A 21,773-nucleotide genomic window follows, 5' to 3' on the forward strand; every position below is an offset into this window, starting at 1 on the left:
GGAAACCTCACACTACAGATCTCTGGGCAGAATGAACTACGGTACCTGAGGCAAATATAAACCATAGACTGTCCCAGTTACTTCTACCCCGACAAAATAGTGCAGTAAGCAACTTAAGGGAACCAAACTTTATTTAAGACAATGGTTTCAACCCATCCTTGTGGGGAGGCATGGAAAACAGCTCCTTTCGCATCTCAATGACCAGAAAACTGCAAAGCCAGAACCAAGAACTAACTTTCCAAGGGTGGCCCCTAGTAACCCGCTAGACCAGCCAGGGCTCTCCCCTATAAGATTCTGTGTCTTAAAGGTAACACCCACCAGGGAACAAGGCTCAAAATGTGAGTGTGTGAGGGATATACAGACTCAAACTGTAACAGGCACTCCTCCCTTCTCCTCCTGTCCCTCCTCTGCCCCAGAAAGTGTCTCATCAAGTCGCCCAGGCTGTCCTCAAACTAGCAATCCTCCTGCCTCAGCCTCTGATGATGGGATTACAGGCCAGAGTCACCCTATTTGAGAAATGTGGGAAGAAGGAAGTTCAAGGGGAGAAAGGAGAAACTAATGAGAAAATTAGTGAACATTGAAATGACAGGGGTGGGAACCCACACATGAAGTGAGGTCAGCCATAGAGCCACTTCCCCGAGTTCCGTGGGTGGAGGGAACCCTCGTGATCCAAATGGGATCAAATGATAGCCTCTTCAGGATCGATCCAGCTTTTTTATCTCCACACCATATCTCCAGTAGATATGAACACCTAAACTGGATGCCAGGGACCCTTGGGGGAGCCACACAGTAACCTTGTGAGGATGGGGCGGCGTCTTCTCCGGGTTGATAGACAGAGAAGGTCTAGGGAGCGCACAGCAAAGAGGACTCACTGTCCCAGAACGAACTCGGGTTGCCAGGCATGTGGTTGCCGGGTGACCAGCTGGCTGTTTACCGCAGGGCTGAGCCGAGCCACCGCGCCGGGGCTCGCAGCACCCACCATGGCCTTCCGTAGCGCGGGCACACTAATGACCGAATTTAATGCCGCCTTCGTGCCCCCAGCTCTCATGCCCGGGTAAGCTGCTAGGCACCCTGACACACCTGAACTTGCGGGTCAGAGCTCTCCCCCTCCTCCCTTCTGCACACACCTGCGGGACGCCGAGGCTCCGCCCTCTGGATCTGGGGGCTCCAAGAAACCCCACTGGCCAGTGTTTCCTTCTTGGCTTTCATGGTCTTTCTGCTGTAACAACAGACTGGCAGGTGGTGGGGCTGAAGAAGTGGATGTCTGAGACTTACTTAGCCCACTTGCTATGGATGGGGCCAGACTGAGGGAGAGAGAGACCGTGAAAATGTGTGTGCTTGGAGCAAGCAGCCTGGTTCACAAAGAATGTGAGAAGGAGCTGGGAGTGCCCGGCTTTCCAGGAAGGAGGGATTGACGCCGGGTGGGCATGCCTAGCAGAATCTGGCAGGGCCGTATGTGACAGTTGGTAGAGTACACTAGCCACCTGATTTTTATACATACTTTTTTCTGCAAACTGAGCAGGCTACGGGATGAAAAAACCACCAGCGTCGACAGAACACAGTGCATTTTACATAAAATTCGATGTGTTTTCCCGCGGAAGAAGCAGGGCACCGAGGGGCTCTCTGTTACCATCATTTTCAGAAACAGTACGTGTGGAAGTATCTGCCCCCAGAGTCTGGGGCTCTAGTTCCAATCTGGCATGTCGGTGGTGGATGGGACCCATCAGACAAAGGTGGTTTACAAAGCATAGAGTTTCCCCAAAGCCAGCCAGGCATGTTGGATCAGCTGGCCGTGAGGCTTGGCTACCCACTGCTTCTTCACTTGGAAAAGACATTGAGTGTTCATGGGGCATGTGCCAGGTGTTATAGGCACCCCAAAGGAACAAAGACAAAAGGGGGTGGATGACCCCAGAGGGATCCCAGCCTTCTATTTAGATTTTCTTTACATTTTGAGACAGAGAGTCTCAGGAAGTTACCTGGGCTGACCTTGAGCTCAGGCTATGGGCTAGGCTGTCCTTGAACTTTTGATGCCCCTGCCTCGGCCTCCCAAGTGCTGGCATTAGAAGTCTATATGGCACCAGACTTATAGAAGTCTATAAGTCCCCACTATCTACGCTGAGCCCTGGTGGAGCACAGCACAGGTCCCCCTTACTCATGTAAATACTTAAGATTTAGTTCAAACTCATCTTTGAGGCCAAGGCCAGCAGTGGGTTTTCCACACTCTAGCTGTCTGTCATGAGCTGTGACATCAGACATTGCTCTTTTATTTCTTTTACTCCTCCACAGCAGTGGGTCCCAACTTGTAGCTCTCAATCTCTTTGAGGGCATCAAACGAGCCTTTCACAGGGGTCACGTGTCACACACACTGCGTATCAGATATGCATTCATTATGATTCATAACAGTAGCAAGATTATAGTTAGAAAATAGCAACAAAATAATGTTACGGTTGGGGGTCACCACAGCATGAGGAACCACATTATAGGGATGCAGCGTCAGGAAGGCTGAGACTCACTGCTCCACAGGCTTTTATTGGAAGAGCTGCTTGTGCCAAACCCGTTGATTCTTTGCTGCCTGCAGGGCAAGCCCTGGCGTGCCAGCAGCCCTATCCCATGATTCCGTCACACTAGAAGCTTTGGAGGCTGCAGTTTTAGGAAAACCCCCACGGTGCCTCTCTAAATGTTTGTCTTTGGTTCCCTTGAGTGCCGCATTCTATCCTATGATTCCTTTAGAGATAGTAAAGACAATGGCCGGCCATAAAGGGGGCTTCAAGCCTGGCTTCCGCTAGGCAGAGCGCTGAGCCATGTCTGCTACTCTCCGTCAAGACCTTTCTGTGAGAGATATGTTTTCCTCAAAGGTCCCCCTCAGCCAGGAATGAACCAGGACATCTGGTGTTTCTACTACCTCAGTGGCAATCCCGTTTACTTAATGAAAGACTCCAGGATTCCCTACCTGACTTGGATAATTATTATTTTTTTCTGTTCTTTCTCAAACATTAATCACAGATGTGAAAGAACAGCCAGTCTCTTCTGACACTCCAATCATCCCCTTTGTGGATTTATCTACAGGCAGGGAGTGTTTGGGTTGCTTGGGACCACACAGATCTCACTGCCCACCTCCCCGCTGTTTCAGACGAGGGCACGGCGGTCACGGGGTCTTTGTGTGATCTCCTGCTGGTGACTGTAAAGAGCTGGGCTGCAGCCAGGTCTTGGGTGCCGAGCAGTAACACCATGACCCTCCCCGCCAAGCCTGTGCCAGGCCCTCCCTGTGCTACGTCCATTATGAGCCCCTCTGTAGAAAGGCTTCCATAGGCTCAGTGGGTAGGGAAACCTGACGGTCTGAGTTCAATACCTGAGGTGGACATGATGGAAGGAGAAGAGAACCCACTCCAGAAAGATGTCCTCTGACCTCCACACACAAGCCACGGGAACACACAGCATTGCCCCCTAAAATATAATAAATAAAAAAGGCTTCATAGCAACCAAGAGGAGGACCGAGCATCTTGCCCAGGGCCACCCACAAGATCTTTTGGCTTTAGTCTGCTTTACCCCACTATCTACGCTGAGCCCTGGTGGAGCGCAGCACAGGTCCCCCTTACTCAGCAGGGTGGGGGCAGAGAGATAGCCACCGGAGCCAACCTGCTTGGGTGTGAGTTCTGGTCTTGTCATTTCTTTCTTTACCTTTGATAAGCTCTACTTAGCTGTCTAGTAAAAGAAGACAATGGCGTGCAGGTTAAAGGAAAGGAAATCATTCAATGTGTGCAAAGCCCTATGCTTAGTAACTGTTATCTGTTATTGTTAGTTAGGTCACTACTGTGTTTAAAGCCAAAGTTCTGGGAGCCTGGGGGGCAGCACCAGATGAGAATGACGATGGTGATGATGGTGGTGGTGGTGATGGTGATGATGGTGGTGGTGGTGTGGTGATGATGGTGATGGTGATGATGGTGGTGGTGGTGATGATGATGATGATGATGGTGATGATGACAGCGTTCGGATAACTATCAAGATGGCCTGATTTGTTTCTTGCTGTGGCACATTGTCCAGAAACCTTTTGTAGATAATCTCTATTTATATCTGGCCCACTATCTGTATATACTCTGTCACACGTACCGGGCAAAGAACTCTTGAGTCCAAGGCCCTGGAACAATAAGCCTTTTGAAGGTATAAGCCCAGTCCCTGTGAGAGTCTGCCCCCACCACACAAGACGTGGGCTTCCAGTAAGTTCAGTTACCAAAGTTCAACCATTGTCTGAAATTAAATGGAAACTTCCGCCGGGTGTGGTGGCGCACGCCTTTAATCCCAGCACTTGGGAGGCGGAGGCAGGCGGATTTCTGAGTTCGAGGCCAGCCTGGTCTACAAAGTAAGTTCCAGGACAGCCAGGGCTACACAGAGAAACCCTGTCTCGAAAAGACAAAAAAAAAAAAAAAAAAAAAGAAAAAAGAAAAAACCAAAAGAATGGAAGCTTCCAGAGTTAAACAATTCATAAGCTTTAAATAACGTTAATTACTGTGCATTCTTGTAATTGGCCCATTATAGCATTAGTTATGGTTAATCTTTCATATACAGTTTATAAGTTAAACTTCCCCAAGAGTTCCCCAAGGTACAGGAAGAACGTGAATAGCGAGAGATAAATACCTAGAGGCGTCTTGGCAAATAAATCCTCCTTGAAGAGAGAAAGGCCTGTCTGTGTTCTCCCTGTAAAATCTAATAGAAACGAGAAAGCACAGACAATATGACCAGGAGTGACGGTTTTCGTACACTTATTTACTTCGTTTTTCATATGACTCGTTTAATTGCAACTTTAGTAACTCAATTTTTCATACTAGCTATTTATTAATTTATCTTTGAATACTAGCTTTTAAAATAACAGACATTTTGGAAATTTTAGCAACCATTCTTCTGAGGCCAGCCCAAGCAGTGACCCATTCCCTGACCTGCCAGCTCCCTGGGGCCTGGGGCTTCCTGGGCGAGGTTTGGGAGGTGGGAAAGAGCAGATGGGATGGGGTTGGGCAGAGCTTGGGAGATGCTGCCTCCGAGGTGGGCCACTCTGTCATGGAGTGTGAAGCAAGGGCTGTCTCGGCTGGATGTACGCGTCACTGTTAGGTCCTCTGAGAGCTTCAGTTTGTGTTTTTCTGTGGGCCATGCATAGAAGTTCCAACGCCATTGGTCAGGCTAAGCACAAGGATGTGGTTTTCCAACCCTCCCAGGTGATTCCAGTGTGGAGGATTTCTGCAAAGGGGCAGGCGGCAGCCTAAGTTTTAAAAAGGCATCTTCTGGTGTGGGACCTTCCTGTTGGTGTGCACCCTTCCTGTGTGTGAGCGACTTCTGATAGCTCCGGCCTGACTGACTGAGGCTCTGACTGAGGCTCCATAGGCAGCCATCTTCTGTCAGTCTCAGTCCATCTGCACGAGCAGGTGGCACAGGGCATTCAAACACCAGACCGTAAGGTCTCACTCCCCTCTCGCTTTAGAGTCTGCCCCTTCAGGAAGTCCCGCCCCAGTTCTTTGCCTCCTTGGTGGAAACCTGTCCTGATTGGTTGCGAGGATTTTCTTTCAGGGTGGTCCTTCTCTTCTCTCAGCACCTCTGCCCCAAGGCTATTTCCCCCTCCTCTGCAGGCTTTTCTGAGAGCTGGAGGTGGTTCTTAAGTGGCTGGTACCTCTCACACAAGGTGGGGCATTAAGGAACCCATGAGAACAGAGGAGCATCAGGGACCTGGAAACCTGGGCTTTGGATCAGAGGTTCTCCTCCCTTCCTAGAGAAAGATGGGCTCTTCAAAAGGAGCCTCCATCAGTCAATTTGACCCAATAAATATTTACAGATCACCTACTGAGTGGAAAGGGCAGGACCACAACAGGAGTAGAAAGACTATTCCAAAGGCTCAGACAATTTCAAATACAATGGGATGTGCACAGGTCAGTCACCCTGCATGAGCCTAGGTGAGCATGGCCTAGAGGCTTCCTGGGAGTGAAGGCACTTGGGTTGGAAATACAGCTAATGATAGAGCACTTACCTAGCACGCATGGGGCCCTGCGTTCAATCCATAGCATTGTTTAAGAAAAAGAGTATACTTGGCATCGCCTGGAGTGGCATTTTATACACAGGCTCACAGCTAGGAACTCGCGCCCCAGAAGCTAGCCTGCTTTCTTCTTTATTCCACAGGCATGGGGAGCCTCGCAGGTCTGCCAGGGTGTGGGATGGGGTGGGAGATGCCATTAATATTGTCCTCAGTGGAAGGTATAGCAGAAGAAGAGGCTGTGCGTGGACTGGGAACACACCGAACGTCGCAAGTTAATTAGTTAATAAGGCTGCTCGAGGGATCCCTGATGCTCATGGTAATTAATTTTAATGTCAGCTATGGGACCAGCCAGTGCTCTTAAGAGGCAGGAATGGGATTGCTCCCTGTACACCGTGATCCACAATAGGCCTTAGAATCCATCTGTGGTCCTGGCCCAAGAGCTCTGCTCAGCATCTCCTACTTGTGTGTCAGCTAGATGGAAAAACATGGGTCTCAATGAGAGACCGGAACAGAAGAAGGGCTCGGTAGGAGACAAGTGTGTGCCATGGTTCGATGCCCTGTTATAAAGCCCACCATTTCCCCTCCCATCACAGGGCAACAGAAGACTCTATTGTGGAGCCCTGTGGGGTCTGCTGAAGGCCCACACATCCAGGTGCAGCCAAGGAACACATACCTAGCTTCTTCATGTGTCCTCTGGGTGCTAAATAATGAGACTGTGCGCGCACACACACACACACACACACACACACACACACACACACCTGGCAGAGCTGAGAATTCAGAAGGGAAGCCAGGCAGAGCTTAGGAGAGTTGCGGAGGAGGGGGCTTCTATTCTATTGAGACACAAATATCTTGGCATTCAGAGAGGGTGGGAAGGCAGGGAGCAGAAGATGAGCACAGGGAGCTTGGGGGTGTCGGAGAGAAGTCACAAGAACAAGTCTCATTTCCGCTGTTCTTTCCTTCTGAAGAGCCCAATGTCCTGTGGGTGGGATGCTTCATGTGCTCCAACAATCTGAACTTTTAAAAAAACAGGTTGGGGACATTGTGCCCCTCGATCTGGACTTCCAGTCCTCCCGTGAACAATACTGATGCCAGTGCTGAGGCTTGGGAGGACCACAGAGGCAGACCTTGCTGTCTTAGTTTGCTTTCTGTTGCTGTGATAAGACACTGACCAGAACCGGCTTGGGGAGGAAAAGGTTTGTTTGCCTTGCAGGGCCAATCACAGTCCATCACTGAGGGAAGCCAAGGCAGGAACTCAAACAGGGGCAGGAGCCTGGAAGGCAGGAAGTGAAGCAAAGACCATGGAGAAACTCGCTTTACTGGCTCGCTCCCTATAGCTTGTTCAGCCTGCTTCCTTCTATGACCCAGGACTACCTGTCCTGGGTGGCATATCCCTCATCAATCACTCATTATGAAAATACTCCCAGGCTATCTGATGGAGGCATTCTCCCAGTTAAAGTTCCCTCTTCCCAGATGACTAGCTGTGTCAAGTTGACAAAACTAAAACATTAACCAGGACATGTGTAGACTTAAGTCTGAGTGTAAGGATGATAATGCCAATCATCCACACCAGGTACAGGGTGAGGTCAGGGGCCAACTCAGAGTGCTCGCTTTTCCCCACCGAGTAGAAAGGCAAATGCTGGTGGGCAGAGTTTAGCCCTACAGATTAGAGGAGCTCCTGATGGCATCAGAAGCCATGTGCATGTCTGCTAGGCCTGAGTGTCTAAAGGGCAGTGGGCAATGGTGAAGAAGGTTGCTCTAAACTGGACACAGGCTACAGCAAGAATGTGTGGGTGTGTGGATGGGATGGGACTGGGGGATGGGAAGAAAGTGGGGACAGGCCTTGGTTGAAGAGAGACTCTAGAGGAATTGAGATTGTCCTGGTGTGAGCATAGTTGTGGTAGAGAAGAAGGCAGAAATATTTGGAAAGTATATGAACGGGATTGAAGGAGATCTGTGTGCAGGTGATAGAGAAGAAACAGCCTACTACTGTTTTCTGGATGGGGTGGTGTTAACAAGGGCAGGGTTACAACACTGGGGAAAAGAAGCAGGCAGATTCCCTGTGTAGAGAACACAGCAGGAGCATCTGTGGGCAGAGGAGTTGGGGCCTGAGATGGAGCCAGGCATCATCAGTGAACGAGATATGGAAGTGTCTTGTGGTAAGGTACCAAGATAACTCATGACTAGAGCTGACCCTACACCAGACCTTTCCAGTCCCTGCTTTGTGGTTCTCCGAAATCCAAGTCCTTCTCCCAACTTCCAGAGCAAACTCTTCCCCAGAGCTCTGCCAGCGTCCACCCACGGGAGTGGTCTTTCCTCCTGGCTTTCGTGAGAACCCCAACCATGATCCAACTCGAGTTAGAGCTGCTCTTTGTTAGTGCCAACATGGCACAGCAGACAGGACGCAACCTCACAACACCCACCATGACTTCTGTGAGACAGTTGGAGTTTATGGTCCCCATGGCCTAGCATTGAGCCACCACACAGTGGGTTCACAGAAAAATGACGCTAACTTCTCTCCATGTCTCCTGCTCTCCTCTCTCTTAGATGCATATACAAAGAGAGCAGTGAGTCTTCCCCAATCCAATACCCAGAGTTACCATTTGGTGAACCTCACCTTAGGTCAGAAAAAAAAAGGGGCCAGAAAAAAAGAAAGTCATATGGAAGCAATTTTATTTAAAAAATATCACCAGAGCCTATCTGTTATTTGGAAATGAAAGTGTGCAATTAAATCTCACTCAAGTGTGAGAGAAGGAAAGTGAAGTAAGGGAAAGACAGGCAGACTTTAGATAGATGTTATCACATCAGAAAGAGATTAATCCCTCAGAGATCCTTGGATGTGGGGGCAGGTCAGGGAGAAAGCACCTAACAAAGGCTGAGAGAGTCATGATGCCTTGTGCATTCCCATCTTCCATCTTCTAAGAGACATTCTTAGTGCGCCCCCACCTCCCCTCCACCCACCTTTCGATTTTTTGGTTGCTCAAGTTATTTTTACCTTGACAGGTTTTATAACATTTGCTTCTGCTCTGCACGCAGCGCTTACCTGCCTGCTATTCCTAGTTGTGTTCTTAAGTAGGTTGGAGAGCAACAGCCCTCGTTCTCACAGACACTCTCCTTGACTGAATTCCGTTTTCCCTTTGAATCACCTTTTGGTTGTCAGGGTTTTGTCATTGAACACTTCTTTCCTTCCCCCCCTCTACTCGTTCCTTTAGTGGTGTGGTGTGGTGTGGTGTCTTAGTTAAGGTTTCTACTGCTGCGAAGAGGCACAATAGCCACAACTCTTATAAAGAAAACATTCGATTGGGGTTGGTTTATTGTTCAGAGGTTCAGTCCATTGTCATCACACTAAGAAGCATGGCGGGCCGACGTGCAGACAGACCTGGTGCTGGAGAGTAGCTGAGCGTTCTACATCTGGACTGGTGGGCAGCAGGAAGAGAGTGTTAGGCTAAAGCACTGGGGGTAACTTTGGTGGGTCTGGAGCCAAGGTGTGCTGCTAAGATATCATGCCACACAACGGATCTAATGCAGAAGGTTTTTGGGGTGTGGGAGCAAAAGGCTGTCTTGGAATGGTGATGAGAGAGAAGGATGGGGGCAGGAGACAGAGGGAAGAAGACAGAGAAAGCTATCTGGGTGGCTGGGACCCTTTAAAGGTGGTTCGTGTTTCTACGAAGCTGGTAGGACGGTGGAAATGGCTGCACCTGGAAGAGATGCATGCTGAGTGGCTGAAAGGCAACCTGGGTTAGCTCACCTGACTCACAACAAAGAGAGTGAGCCCCTGGGCCTGGCTTGAGCCTCTGAAACCTCAAAGCCCACTCCTAGTGACACACTTCTTCCAACAAGGCCACTCCCCATGAGCCTATGGAGGCCATTTTCATTCAAACTACCACATGTAATGTGAGGTGTATGTGTGTGGTAGTGGTGGGTAAGCACTTTTATTACATATATTTATTTAATGTATCCGTATGTACATGCACACATATGTAAGTGCCACTGCACATATGTAGGGGACAGTGGAAGTTGGTCCTCTCCTTCAGTTGTTTCGGTTCTGAGCATTAAACTCAGGTTGTCAGGCTTGGTGGCAGTGCCTTTACTGAGCCCACTAACTGGCTCTCCACAGTATTTGTTGGGGCAGAGTTAGTCAAACCCAGAGCCCTCCAGTTGGCTGGACTCTCGCACCTACTATCTCTGACTTTGCAGCTTATCAAGTCTGTATTTTAGGAGGTCTCCTGTACAGCATGGAGCTCTGCTTCTCAGAGTTGCTTCCTCCCAAACAGCGATCATCATTGGTCCAAATGCAGCAGATGGGCCAAGTGAGCCAAAGACAGTGGCTGGCCCTGGATGGCCTTGACCAAAGCAGCAGGGGTTTAGGATTCAGAGGTGAGATAGAGAGGGGATGAGAGAGGTCAAGAAAGGCAAGGTTTGAAGAGACTAAGACAGAAGTTCTGGGACATTCCTTAGAAATATGGAGAAATGAAGGAAGAGAAAGGGAAGGGTGAGAGAGGCAACAAAGTCTCCTGTCGAGCAAGCTTCACAGTCTAGAAAAGACCAGGACACATCTTTCCGCACAGGGAAGAAGTGAAGAGGGGAGGAGACGCTGAAGATGGCAGGGAGGAAGGTCAACTGTGCACATCATCATTGCTGAAGACACACTATCTGCTCGTCTGAGAGAAACAGATAAGGAAGGTGGACTCCAGGTCAAGAAGGGGCGAGCCGTGGTACAGAGGAGGAGTCTGACTTCTGAAAGTGACCAAGGTGGCTGGGAGCTTGCTTGACTCTTGAGCTCTCAATCTCTTTATCAGAGGGGGCATAGTGGTCAGCAGGACGTTCAGGAGGACCCAGAAGAAAGGGCTACGAAGTGGACAGAAAAGTATCAAGAGCCCATGAAGTTAGAGAACAGAGCGAAGGAGCTGGAGAGAGACCGGTGAAGCCAGTGATGGGGTCTCCTAGCTTGGCCTCCTCTGTGGCTACTTTACTTCCTGCTCTGACCCAGGCGGTGTTCTTGCTACCAGATCCCAAGCCCACTGGTGGGAGGGACAAGACCAGGAGCCAGAGGCACTTGAGATATTTTCACAGCGATGGAAATCAACCAGCAGCAATGTCTGTCACTCAACATGGTTTTCTTGCTTTTTTTTTTTCCACCGGGAAGGAAATAATTTGTTACTACTTAATTCTAGGCCTGCACCTGTTGGTAAGGAGACTGAGGCTCAAGGGAACCTCTATAGACACAGAACCCTTGGGGAAGATGAATGTCGGGAATGTAGGAAGAGATGAGCTAGTGTTCCTTGTACTATCAGGGCTTGTATGGGATTGCCCTGGTGTGTGGAAGGACATCAATTCTCATGGAGGGTGGTTGTCTTAAGGTGTCTATATAAGTCCCTGGAACTCCGTCACTGACCTGCTGCTGCTTGTTAATCTACGGTCACTGTGCCCATCACTACTGCTACTGGTACACTCTCTGCTCATCTTTTTATCTATTTAATAAACCATTTGTTTTTCTCCTCACACGCCGTGCAGACCACTTACGAAGAACCAGTGACTCAGATAGGTAAAACCCAACCCCAGTCTGCATCCGAGAAGCTCGCCATCTAGTGGAAGGCATGGAGAGTTGCAGCGATCTGAACAGCACACAGAGATGCAGGTGATGGAGGGAATGTCAGGGCGCAAAGGCAACAGACAGCAATTCAGAGCTAGGAGAGGGAGAAGTTCTTAGGCATGCGTGGTACCTGACAAGCCTTACGGGACCATTTAACACTTGGAGGCAGAGGAGGTAGAGTCAGGCAGACTTCTGAGTTTGAGGCCAGTTTGGTCTATATAGTAAGTTCCAATCCAGCCAAGGTTACAAAGTGAGACCCTTTTTCAAAAGGAAATGGGGGAGGGACAGAGGGCGTGAAATGAACAGATTGACATCTTGATTGCAGGAAACACCAGGTAAGAACCCAGGAAAAGGAGGAGGCAAACAGAGAGAACCCAGAGAGGGAGTGGACATGGCACCTATAGAACCGCAGTGGCTCTGTAGGCCTGGGATGTCAGGTGGCATTGAGGATGCAGTGGACAGGGCTTTAACTAAGGACCTGACACTGGGCAGTGCCATGCCTGGCCTGTGGGATTCAAGCAGGAGAGGTTAGAGCACAGTGAGGAGAACAGCAAAGATGTTATGGCCTAAGTCTCAGTGAAGGAGACAGGACAGAGCCTAATGGAGCAGGTGGAGAGATGGGACCTATGGGCTGGCTGGATGTGAGGAATAGAGATGTCTGGTTTTCATCTGGGCAGGAAGGAAGAACTCTTCATGGAGAGTTCTCTAGACTGTTGGGCCAAGTAGGAGTGACAGGTCATGCTCTGGAAAGACCCATGGGAGATGTGTAGTGTGCAGCTGCATGCAGCACTCTGTGCTTGAAGGGGACTCCTAGGCTAGATTATGGTGAAGGCCATGGCCTGTGTATCAGAACAGACCCCAAAGGAGCCCCAGCCTTTAAAAGACTGAAAGGGAATTGAGAGAAAGCTTAAGAAGTAAAGGAATCCATCAACAACAGAAAGCTTAAGCAGTAAAGGAATCCATCAACAACAGAAAGCTGACACACATGTAATCAAACAAAGGGCAGCAAGCTCCAGCTGCTGCAAGCAGAAGAACTTGGCAGCTTCAATCACATGGCTCTGGCTTTATCAAAGGATGGATATACAGGGAAAGGTTTGTGGCATTTTCCTCTGCAGCAAAGGAAAGCCACTGAGGCCAGGCATATGTGTTGGGGGTGTTTCTGCATGGAAGTCCAGAGAGACCATTGTGCGAAGCTGTGAAACTATAGCCTGGATTTTGTTGGAGACCCTGATATGTCAGAGATGCCAGTGCTGTGGGGGTACCTGCCGAGGAGAGCTGCTGACAGGGAGGGGAACCAGCTCAAGACAAAAAAGTGTGCTGCCGTCAACAAAGCCGGAAGGACTTGGGATCTGAAGAGTGCTTTTACATCAAACACAGAGATGCAGAATTTGGGGTTTTCCCTGCCGGCTTTAGGTCTTGATTTGATTCAGTATTTCCTCACTGTGCTTCCATTCCTCCATTTTGGAATGATAATGTGTATTCTGTGTCATTGTATGTTGAAAGTATGTGACCTGCTTTTTGCTTTTGATTTTACAGGGGGTTATTGTTAAGGGATTGCTTTAGTCTCAGTCTCAGGGACTTTGTACTTTTAAACATTGTTGAGACCATGAAAGATTATGTGGACTTTTGAAGTTAGACTAAATGCATATTGCATTGTGGTATGGCTACAGGCTCCCAAAGGCTCTTAGATTTGAATGCTTAGTCACTAGTAGTGGAACTGTTTGAAAGGATTAGAAGGATTAGATGTGTGGCCTTGTTGGAGTCAGTGAGGCCTTGCTGGAGGAAGTGTGTCACTGGGGATAGGCATTGGGTTTTAAAAGCCTATACCAGGCCGAGTGTTTCTTCTTCTATCTGCAGATCAGTATATAGCTCTCCATCCCATGCATGCTCCCTGCCATGATGATAATGGACTAACCCTCTGAAACTCTCAGTATGTCCCTGATTAAATGCTTCCTTTTATAAGAGATGCCTAGGCTGTGGAGTGTCTTCACAGCCTTAGAACAGTGAGTGACTAAGACAAAGGTGAATTGAGGGTCTGAGTTCAGTTGCCTAGCACCCACATAAAGTTAAAAATCCAAGTGTGGTAGAATACTTCAATGATGTGAGCCCTGGGAGTCTGGAGGGCCCACAGCACTCACTAGACAGCAAGTCTAACCATATAAACTCCAGAGGCAATGAGAGATCCCGCCTCAAAAAGTCAGGTGGAGAGCAATGGAGGAGCCCAAGAGCCACCTCTTGCCTCCACACATGTCTGCAGTCTGTCTGTCTGCCTGTCTGTCTATCTCCCTCTCCATCTGTCTGTCTCTGTTTCTCTATTTCTCTCTCCCCCTCTCTCTTTCTCCCTCTCCCTCTTTCCCTCTTTCTCTGTAGTGAATGGAAAAGGATGGAGAGACTCAAATGAATGGTCAGGGAAGTGGGTTTAAGTACAAAATAATCAAAAGTGACATTTCCAGAGTGGAGGGGATCTGTCCTCTGCTCTCCCAGTAGGGAGGACAGTCAGACGCTGGAAGGCAGGGAGCAGAGGGGAGTGGTATCTATGTTGGCTGGAAAGCTTTGGTCTGTGTCTGACACTGCTGGGCATCTTTCCTCTGTTAGCGCCATGTAGCCAAGGCTCTCCCATCTCAAAAGGGCCACTGAGTCTTCACGGTCACATCTTCTGACTCTCTTGCTGGGCCTCCTTGGCATCAAAAGAGTTCTTCGTGGGCATTTAGCATCACAGATCAAGGCCCCGAGTCACGTGACTAAGTACCTTGTGAAGCCAAGGGAATGCCAACTGGAAAACAACTTATCTTGGGAAGGACTGCGAGGGCTCTGAGAGGAGCTGGAGGGATAGAGCTGATGTAAATTCAGTACTCGCGTATGAAGCTTCAAAAAGAATTTTTAATTAAAAAGCAAGACCAAAAAGCCACCAACAAAGGAGAGAGAGAGTTTACTGTAGAGCCAAATGTGAGTGCCTGTGGGCCTGGAAAGCAGAGTTAGATTACCCCAAACTTTGTGTTCCAACATGGTAAATGCTGGAAGAAGCTTTTATAGTGACGGAACAAAGTCATGAATCAAGACACTTAAAAAATACATTGGAGGAACATTGAGTAGGTGCTTGAAGCAAAGTTTTCTCTGTTATACGTCCCACATGCTACCTGACAACATTTTCACTGAGCCTTTTGGTTAGTAGAAAATAGGGTTTTAAGTTAGTGCATTCAAAAGAGTTATTAGTCACTGGATATTAGGTCAGACACAGAGTTGGGCAAAGCTTAGGGGGATACAGATAACCTAGACAGAACGCAATTAGGCTTAGGCCCTGCAACATTCAACTTACACCAACTTCTCCCGTTCTAATGGGATGAGCACAGAAGACCAGGGTCAGATGCAGCACCTGAATCTTCTGGCTGCGCTCAGAAAAGCTAGAGGATCCACCTCTGATTTTCCTGTAGGTTCACTGAGAGATGTGTGGGTATTCCGAGGTTTATAGGGATCCAGGGGCCTGTTCGAGTGACTTTCCTCCAAGACCTAAGCATTCTAGTGCTCTTTAAGAATCCTTTCTCAGCCAGAGGGACACAGGGACCCTCAGTCATCAAAAGCCCGCCTGGGAACTAGCCATGGACGTCATGAAGCTGTGTCTTCCTCCACCCCTCCTTGCCGTCCCTACAGGTACAAAGGCCATGTTCCCGGTGTGGCTTCCTCCTTTGGCTCTTCTTATGGCAACACCACCTTCAAGTACTTCCAGGACCTCCGCAACACAGGCTTGGAGAAGAGCTATGCGCTCCTCAGTGGGGGTTGCTTTCCCACCATCTTCTCCCCTAACTCCCCCCTGGTTCTGACTGATAACTCACAGAACTGGGATCGATGGCTGCACCAGCCCACCTACAGCCGATCCAACCAGGACAACGGGCGCACCACTGAGCTCACTAACTTTTACAAGGTGAGCTGACTGCCTGGTCCCAGCCTGGGAAGGCCTATGTGGCCGGAGACAGGGTTGCCTTTTCAGAGTTCCAGGGGCAGAGGCAATCCAGGGTTTTCTACAGCTCTGTCTCGCTCATTCACATCCAATGTAACTGGGGAGTCTTCAAGTATGTCCCCTACCCCTTCCTTCTGCTTCCTGAAGTCTTTGTGACTCTATAGCTTTGTGGTAGAGTTTTTACTTCTCTGATAAAACACCACAACCCAAATCAACTTGGGGCAGAAAGGTTTTCTTTGGTTTACACTTCCACATCACGGTCCACCACAGAAGGAAGCCAGGACAGGAGCTTAAGATAGGAACCTGGAGCCAGGAACCGGGCCAGAAGCCGTGGGGCAATACTGCTTACCAGCCTGCTCCCCATAGCTGCTCAGTGTTCTTTCTTATAAGATCCAGGACCACCTACCAAAGATAGTAACAAACACAATGACCTGCTCACTCCCACATCAGTTAGTTAGCAACCAAGGAAATGTCCCCACAGGTTTGCCTACAGGACAGACATTTCCTCAATGGAGGTTCCCTTTTCCCAAATGACTCTAGCATGTATCAAGTTGACATAAAACTAGCCAGCACGGGAGACTTGCTTACCTCCTACATGAAGGAAAAGGCTGAAAACAAACCCCAAGAGAAATCATACACAAAGGCCCCCCCGAAGTTCCCTTGTACCCACTAATCCTCCACAGCCCCCATCCCTCTAAGAGTGCACCCCACTGTACCAGACTGTCCACGATGGAGAGATGAAGCTGGGGGAACCCAGCCATGCCCCTAGTGCTTTTGATTCTCTGATTTAGCATGCCCACCTGCTGCCCACCTGTGGGAATGAGGTATCGTTTCCCTCTAGGCTCCGGGAGCCCTAGTCCTTGCAGCATCCTCTCTCACAAATACCTTCCCATCCAGGTAGGAAAGACACAGATACTGCCTGGTGTCAGTGCTGGGAACTTGTCCTGAGTGAGGGTAGTTCCCCCGGGACAGGATGAGTAGATGGTCTCAGACTCTGAGAAACCATGGGGTCACATCAGTGTGTCAGTGGGAGGCTTGCTCCCCAGGCTGACACAACTGATACACCTGCTCCAGGAGTGAAGGAGAAGCAGAGCTTAGAGCAGAGCACGCTTGCGTGGACATGGGTGTGCTTAGAGCACGCTTGCGTGGACAGTGTTTAGGTGTGCAGATGCTAAACTGGAATTCCAGACTTCTTAGCAGCCTGGTCTCGTTTACTCTCTGCATCAAAACTGCTGTGTGATGATGTCACTATCCCCAATAGATGGAGGAACGGATTTCACCAGGAACACTGGGGTGGGGGTGGGGCTGCCGCACCCCTGGCCAGCTGTATCTTGGAACAGGTGGTACAGCAACAACCTGCTGTGTGTTCTTTGCCGAGCTGTAGACAGTCCAGCAGCAGCGGAAGTATTACCAAGACAAGACTGGCATTCTGTCCCGTGTTCCTTACTTTGTACTTCCTGTGAAGGAGCCGGACCGGTACCCCCTACCCACCGACCTGTGAGTGTCCCTCTCCTCCTCTCTGCGGTCAACAAACACACATCCACAGGGCATCTCCTCTTCCTCCAGCCCTGGAGCCATGACCCTGAGAAACAGTTAACACAGCCAGTGGTGCCTGCTATTGCAGAGTCCCAGATCCAGCAGCTCTTTTTTGGGGGGTGGGGGGCAGGATGCCAGAAACCCTCATGGGAGGATCAGGAAGTATTTTCCTGACCAGATACATACTCCATAGCCTTTGCTTGTGGGAACTTGACTGCTACTTCCTCTGCAAAGGCCCTTCTCAAAGCTGCACCAGTCCAAACCAGTCCAAACAGCTGCTGCCCTCTGGTGGATGAATGGGACACTACGTGGACAAGGGACAGGTCATCAGCTTGCCACCCATATCCTGTTGTCGTCGTCCCGTCCCCCCCCCCCCCACCTTCTATGGAACCCAGTCTAGGGTATGCTGGGATCCTAGTCTTGCACCAGGGACATGAGATTATCTTAAAAGTCTAACTAGCCAGGTTTTAAAAAGTAAGAAACGCCTTACAGCCCGGCTCTGGTGTCTTGAGAGAGCCCCTCGCCCGCCCCCAGGGAAGACCTTCCCTCCCTCCTGCCACCAAAGCACAGGTTTCGCAAGTTTACTCCCAGGGGCCTTATGGCTGGGAGTGGTAGGGAGGTGACCTAGAGACCAACTCGAAGCCTGTTCCTCTCCCCACTTTTGCAACCCACCTGTGTCTGTCTGGGAGGGGTGTGGACTTGGGAGGTCAGTGGACACATTTGGGTTTCTAACCTTTAACCCCTGCTTGCCTCAAGAGTCCCAGCCTCAGCATCCAGATGTAGATACAGCAGCTGCTCCCACAGAGTTTGGTACACTTTGCCGACACTGTCTTAGTACCTCTAAAAGTGCCTCTCTGTAAGACAGATGGGTCTGGCACATAAGAAAGTAAACTGAGTCCAGCGCAGACCTCAGGAGCTTGGGCGGGTTACCTGATGGTTGAAGACCCCGTCTGGGAAGAGACCTATGTTTGTTGTGGGTCAGCTCAGCCTTTGGGTTGCCTGTGTCTCTCTTGAGCCAGTTCTGAGCCAGTGAGTCCCTTGAAACTGAGCCTTTCCTGGGGACAGGTCTCTGATATCTTGCCATGTATGCCCCCTCTTGAATCTTCAGGTCCTTGTATCTCTTTCTTCTCCAAATTATCCAGTAGTCTGCACTGCTGACCGTGCCATGCCCGATACAGATAGCGTATCTTAAGTGGCTGGGGACGGTCGGCGATCAACTCTGTATCCTGGGGAGTCTCTAGCCTTTCTGAGTTACAGCACCACCATCACCACCACCATCACCTTCACCATCATCACCACCACCATCTCTACCACAGCAGCAGTCAGCATCTCCCATAACGGCTGAGTTTCTCCTCACCTTGCACTAAGTGCTTTACACAAAGAGCTTCATTTACTCCTCAGAACAAGAGGATAACAAGAGGGCAACAGTAGCAGCAGTTCACTGTCACATGGGTTTGTTTCCAGCAGGAGGCAGGGCCAGAATCCAGGTCACTTTTCTCCCGAGTCCTTGTTCACTCGGCAGATGTCACGCTGCCAATGGCTGCAGGGCCACAAAGCTATAGTGAGCACAAGGGTTATGGTGAACATTCCTCCCGCTCCTCGGGGCGCACTGCCTGACGCTGGCCCATCCTTACCCTCAGGCCTCCTCTGAGTGAGAAGAGTAAGTGGAACCTACTAAGATTATCCCCTGACTACAAGAGGACCTACCAGACCTTCCCATCAGGGAAGAGAGTTTCCTCTCAAGAGCGCCAAAGGCGGGACCTTTACTTCGAGTTCAGAGCCTGAAACCAGGTGGTTGACCCCAGGGAACCTTGGCCTGACCAGGCTGGCTTGCTTGTAATAAAATCTTCAGCCACAACCATCCCGTGTGCCTCTCAGTTGGATCTTGTCACCATGCGTGAAGGTGCCCTGAGCACTGGGGAGAGCTAAGCCGGAGAAATCCGAACCAAGAAGCTGTGCCCAGCCACTGTGGGCCATCCAGATGTGCCCAGGTCGAGGCAGGTGGGACTGGGGGATGACTAAGGCCAGGCTCATAAGGCTACCCAGGTGTCGGGCCACTCGGGGACCGAGACCTCCTGCCTGCTTTCACTAGTATAACTGAGAACACACAGCAGTGGCTAGGGTGGGTGGCATGACCCCCAAACAGTTCCCTCAGTGTTGTTACTCAGCTGACTCCCATTTCTCATTACGGAGTCTGGGACCTCGGCCCTACCTCTGGGATGCTGAGAAAGTTGCCCAAGCACACATAGTAAGGAATTAGCACAGACAGGATTTGAACCGGGTCTTTTGGGCTCCTCAGTCCTGGTTTCTCAAATACCACACGCTCATGTGGAAACAGAGGGGGTCTTAGTGATCCCAGGGGCCCTGTGGCGTGGCAGGGAGTGGGGGTGACTTGTACTCAGCTCTGACTGGACAGAGCTGGCTGATTAGGTCTTTATACATACTTGAGCTTATTTCTTGGAGGAGTGAGCTGGGACTAAACTACTCTCAGCGACATGACCTCAGGGAGTGGGTGCCAAGGTAGCAACAAGCTTTGGCAACCTTCGAGGGTCAAAGTATGCTCTCCCAACATGGCTGCTCCAGGGAAACTTTGATAGGGCAGAGGGTAGGGCACAAAGTCCCATAGACCGTTCTGGGAGGAGATCACAGCTGAGGAATGTGTCACACCATTGGGCTCCCCCAACGTTCCACCCATCTGGATTAGATCAAGCAGATTCTGTCAAGTAATGAGTCTCTATTTCAACTGAACAGGGGAGTCAAGACCTAAAGACAGGATTCAAGTGCACACTGTAGCAAAAACAACTCTTCCTTGTAATCAGACCTATCCCCTCCCTCAGATGCATATAGACAAGAAAATCCACACGCACAGCAGATAGCCATCTGGCAGCTCCCACAAGTTCCCATGATGAACTTCTCCTGTGTCCCAGAGTCTCTAGACAGCTGGACCCTAAAGTGTCCCCAGAGTGGCCAAACTCATTACAGGGCTTGGCTGAATGGCAAAGCAAATAGGCCTTAAATGCTGGTCACACATGGTCCCATCCCCAGGGTCCAAGGGTGGCAAGCAGGGCCAAGATGTCTTCTCCATGGAAGGAAGCCAGGCAAGCCAGACGCCAGCTGGAATGACAGCTATGTGTGCATCCTGATCATGGGTGGGTTCCAGAGGAGGGAAGGACGAATATTTCCCTTCTGAACTTTGTTCCATTTGGCTTAGTCTTCTCCTCTGTCGTGGGTCGAGGTTTGAACTCTGTCCTCAAAAAGGTTGCCATGCCCGCTTGCCGGGAGTTGTTGGCAAACCTGAGCCCTAGAAGAAACACCAACTCCCTATGTAGGACCTTCAGAAAGCAGTGGGTCTGGATGGGGGAAACACATATTTACTTAGCAAACAGTACTCTAGAGGTGAAGGATGGACAGAGCTGAGTCATAATTCAAATCAGATTCTACAGTGCCTGGATGCAGGGGGTGTCCAGTAGTCTTCATTGAAGCTGCCGAACCAGCCGATGACCTCCACATCAGCAGCCCCAGAAGTGAATCCGAAAAGAGCTGAAAGAGAGTCCCAGAGCCATCTGAGGTCCCCCACCTTGCCCTATCATGGCCTTTTCTGTAGGCAGTGGTCCCAGCTGGTTCAAACAGTCCTCTCTCTCTCTCTCTCTCTCTCTCTCTCTCTCTGTGTGTGTGTGTGTGTGTGTGTGTGTACATGTGTTCATGAGTGTCAATGAGGGTGCATGTACACATATGCACACGTGTGGAGACCAGAGAGCAGCCCAGGTGTGGCTCCTTAGGAGTCATTTACCTTGTTTCTGGTTTTGTTTGTTTTCAGACAAAGTCTCTTGCTGGGACCAGGGAGCCCAGGGGCCCTCCTGCTCAGCATCCCTAGCCTTGCTATTGCTAGTTTACACCACCACACCCAGCTTCTAATATGGACACTAGGGGTCAAACTCGGGTCCTCATGATTGCATAGCAAGGAGTTTAAGTTCTTTCCCCAATTCCTAAACTTTCTTTAAGCTTCTATTAGCATCACCAGAACACAAAGGGTTTCTGAATTTTTGGGTGGCCAGTGGAAAAAAACAGGAATGATTCAGACAGAGGTGCAGGGCAGGTAGATTCCAGCAGCTGTGTTGTGTGGGGCCATTGTGGAGGAAGAGGGGTTTCCTTTAATGAAGGTGATTCGAGCATGGCATCTCTAGGTTCTGCCCTAGCCCCATCCCTGGAACCTAGAGATGTCGTGTCCATCAAGGTGGTTGGAAGAAGTGTGGCCTGACCCAGTCAGAATCCCTGGGAATTCAGAATTGAGCTGGGACATTACTTTAAGAGTCACTGAAGTTAAATCAAACAGACACAAACTGTTGGGAGTCCATGACACATGATAGGCCATGTCTGGCAACCCAGAGGTTGCTGGTGTGCAGTGGAAGTAAGTGTGTAGGAGAAGAGAGAATGGGGCGGGGGGAGGGGGGTCGGGTCAGAAAGACGGAGAAGCAGGTCAGGAAGAGGGAGGGAGGGAGACAGGAATGTGTAGCTATCTTGGCTCCTGCCAAGGTTCCTGGTAGACTTGGCTCTGTCCTTTTTTGAGTTGGTTTGTAAAATTTTCAAAAGCCATCTTCCTTTTTCACCATCAAACTCATCTATTCTATGAGGCAAGGGGCAGCGTTAGGGGCAAGCGCGAAAGGCATGTGTCACCA

At 49.9% G+C, this 21,773-nt stretch overlaps 2 protein-coding genes across 6 annotated transcripts in view; one reads left to right on the top strand and one right to left on the bottom strand.

Annotated features, from left to right (window-relative positions):
- Positions 1–898: 898 nt before the first annotated feature.
- Positions 899–18,959, top strand: Fam166c (family with sequence similarity 166, member C). 4 transcript variants are annotated; one of them, XM_006504170.4, is made up of 5 exons: positions 919–1,054; positions 11,528–11,651; positions 15,255–15,525; positions 16,946–17,058; positions 18,738–18,959. In XM_006504170.4, exons 2-5 carry the CDS (start codon positions 11,611–11,613, stop codon positions 18,880–18,882), a joined length of 570 nt encoding a protein of 189 aa, XP_006504233.1. In that variant the 5' UTR covers positions 919–1,054; positions 11,528–11,610; the 3' UTR covers positions 18,883–18,959. The 4 variants fall into 4 exon arrangements, with proteins under 4 accessions (XP_017176617.1, XP_006504233.1, NP_083561.1 ...); XM_017321128.1 differs by lacking the exon at positions 11,528–11,651 and having other exon boundaries at positions 899–1,054; positions 16,902–17,058; NM_029285.1 differs by lacking the exon at positions 11,528–11,651 and having other exon boundaries at positions 947–1,054; positions 18,738–18,957.
- A 1,493-nt stretch (positions 18,960–20,452) lies between these two features.
- The window catches only part of Cib4 (calcium and integrin binding family member 4), a 60,263-nt gene continuing 58,942 nt past the window's right edge, over positions 20,453–21,773 (bottom strand). Inside the window, exon 7 of one of the 2 annotated variants that reach the window (XM_006504153.3) lies at positions 20,453–20,637. In XM_006504153.3, coding sequence (XP_006504216.1) covers positions 20,607–20,637 — 31 coding nt within the window. In that variant the 3' untranslated portion in view covers positions 20,453–20,606. The remainder of the gene's footprint in view (positions 20,638–21,773) is intronic. The other variant, NM_028483.1, reaches the window with a different exon arrangement.

This window comes from Mus musculus, chromosome 5 (genome assembly GCF_000001635.26).
Source record: "Mus musculus strain C57BL/6J chromosome 5, GRCm38.p6 C57BL/6J".
Classification (NCBI taxonomy): Eukaryota; Metazoa; Chordata; class Mammalia; order Rodentia; family Muridae; genus Mus; species Mus musculus.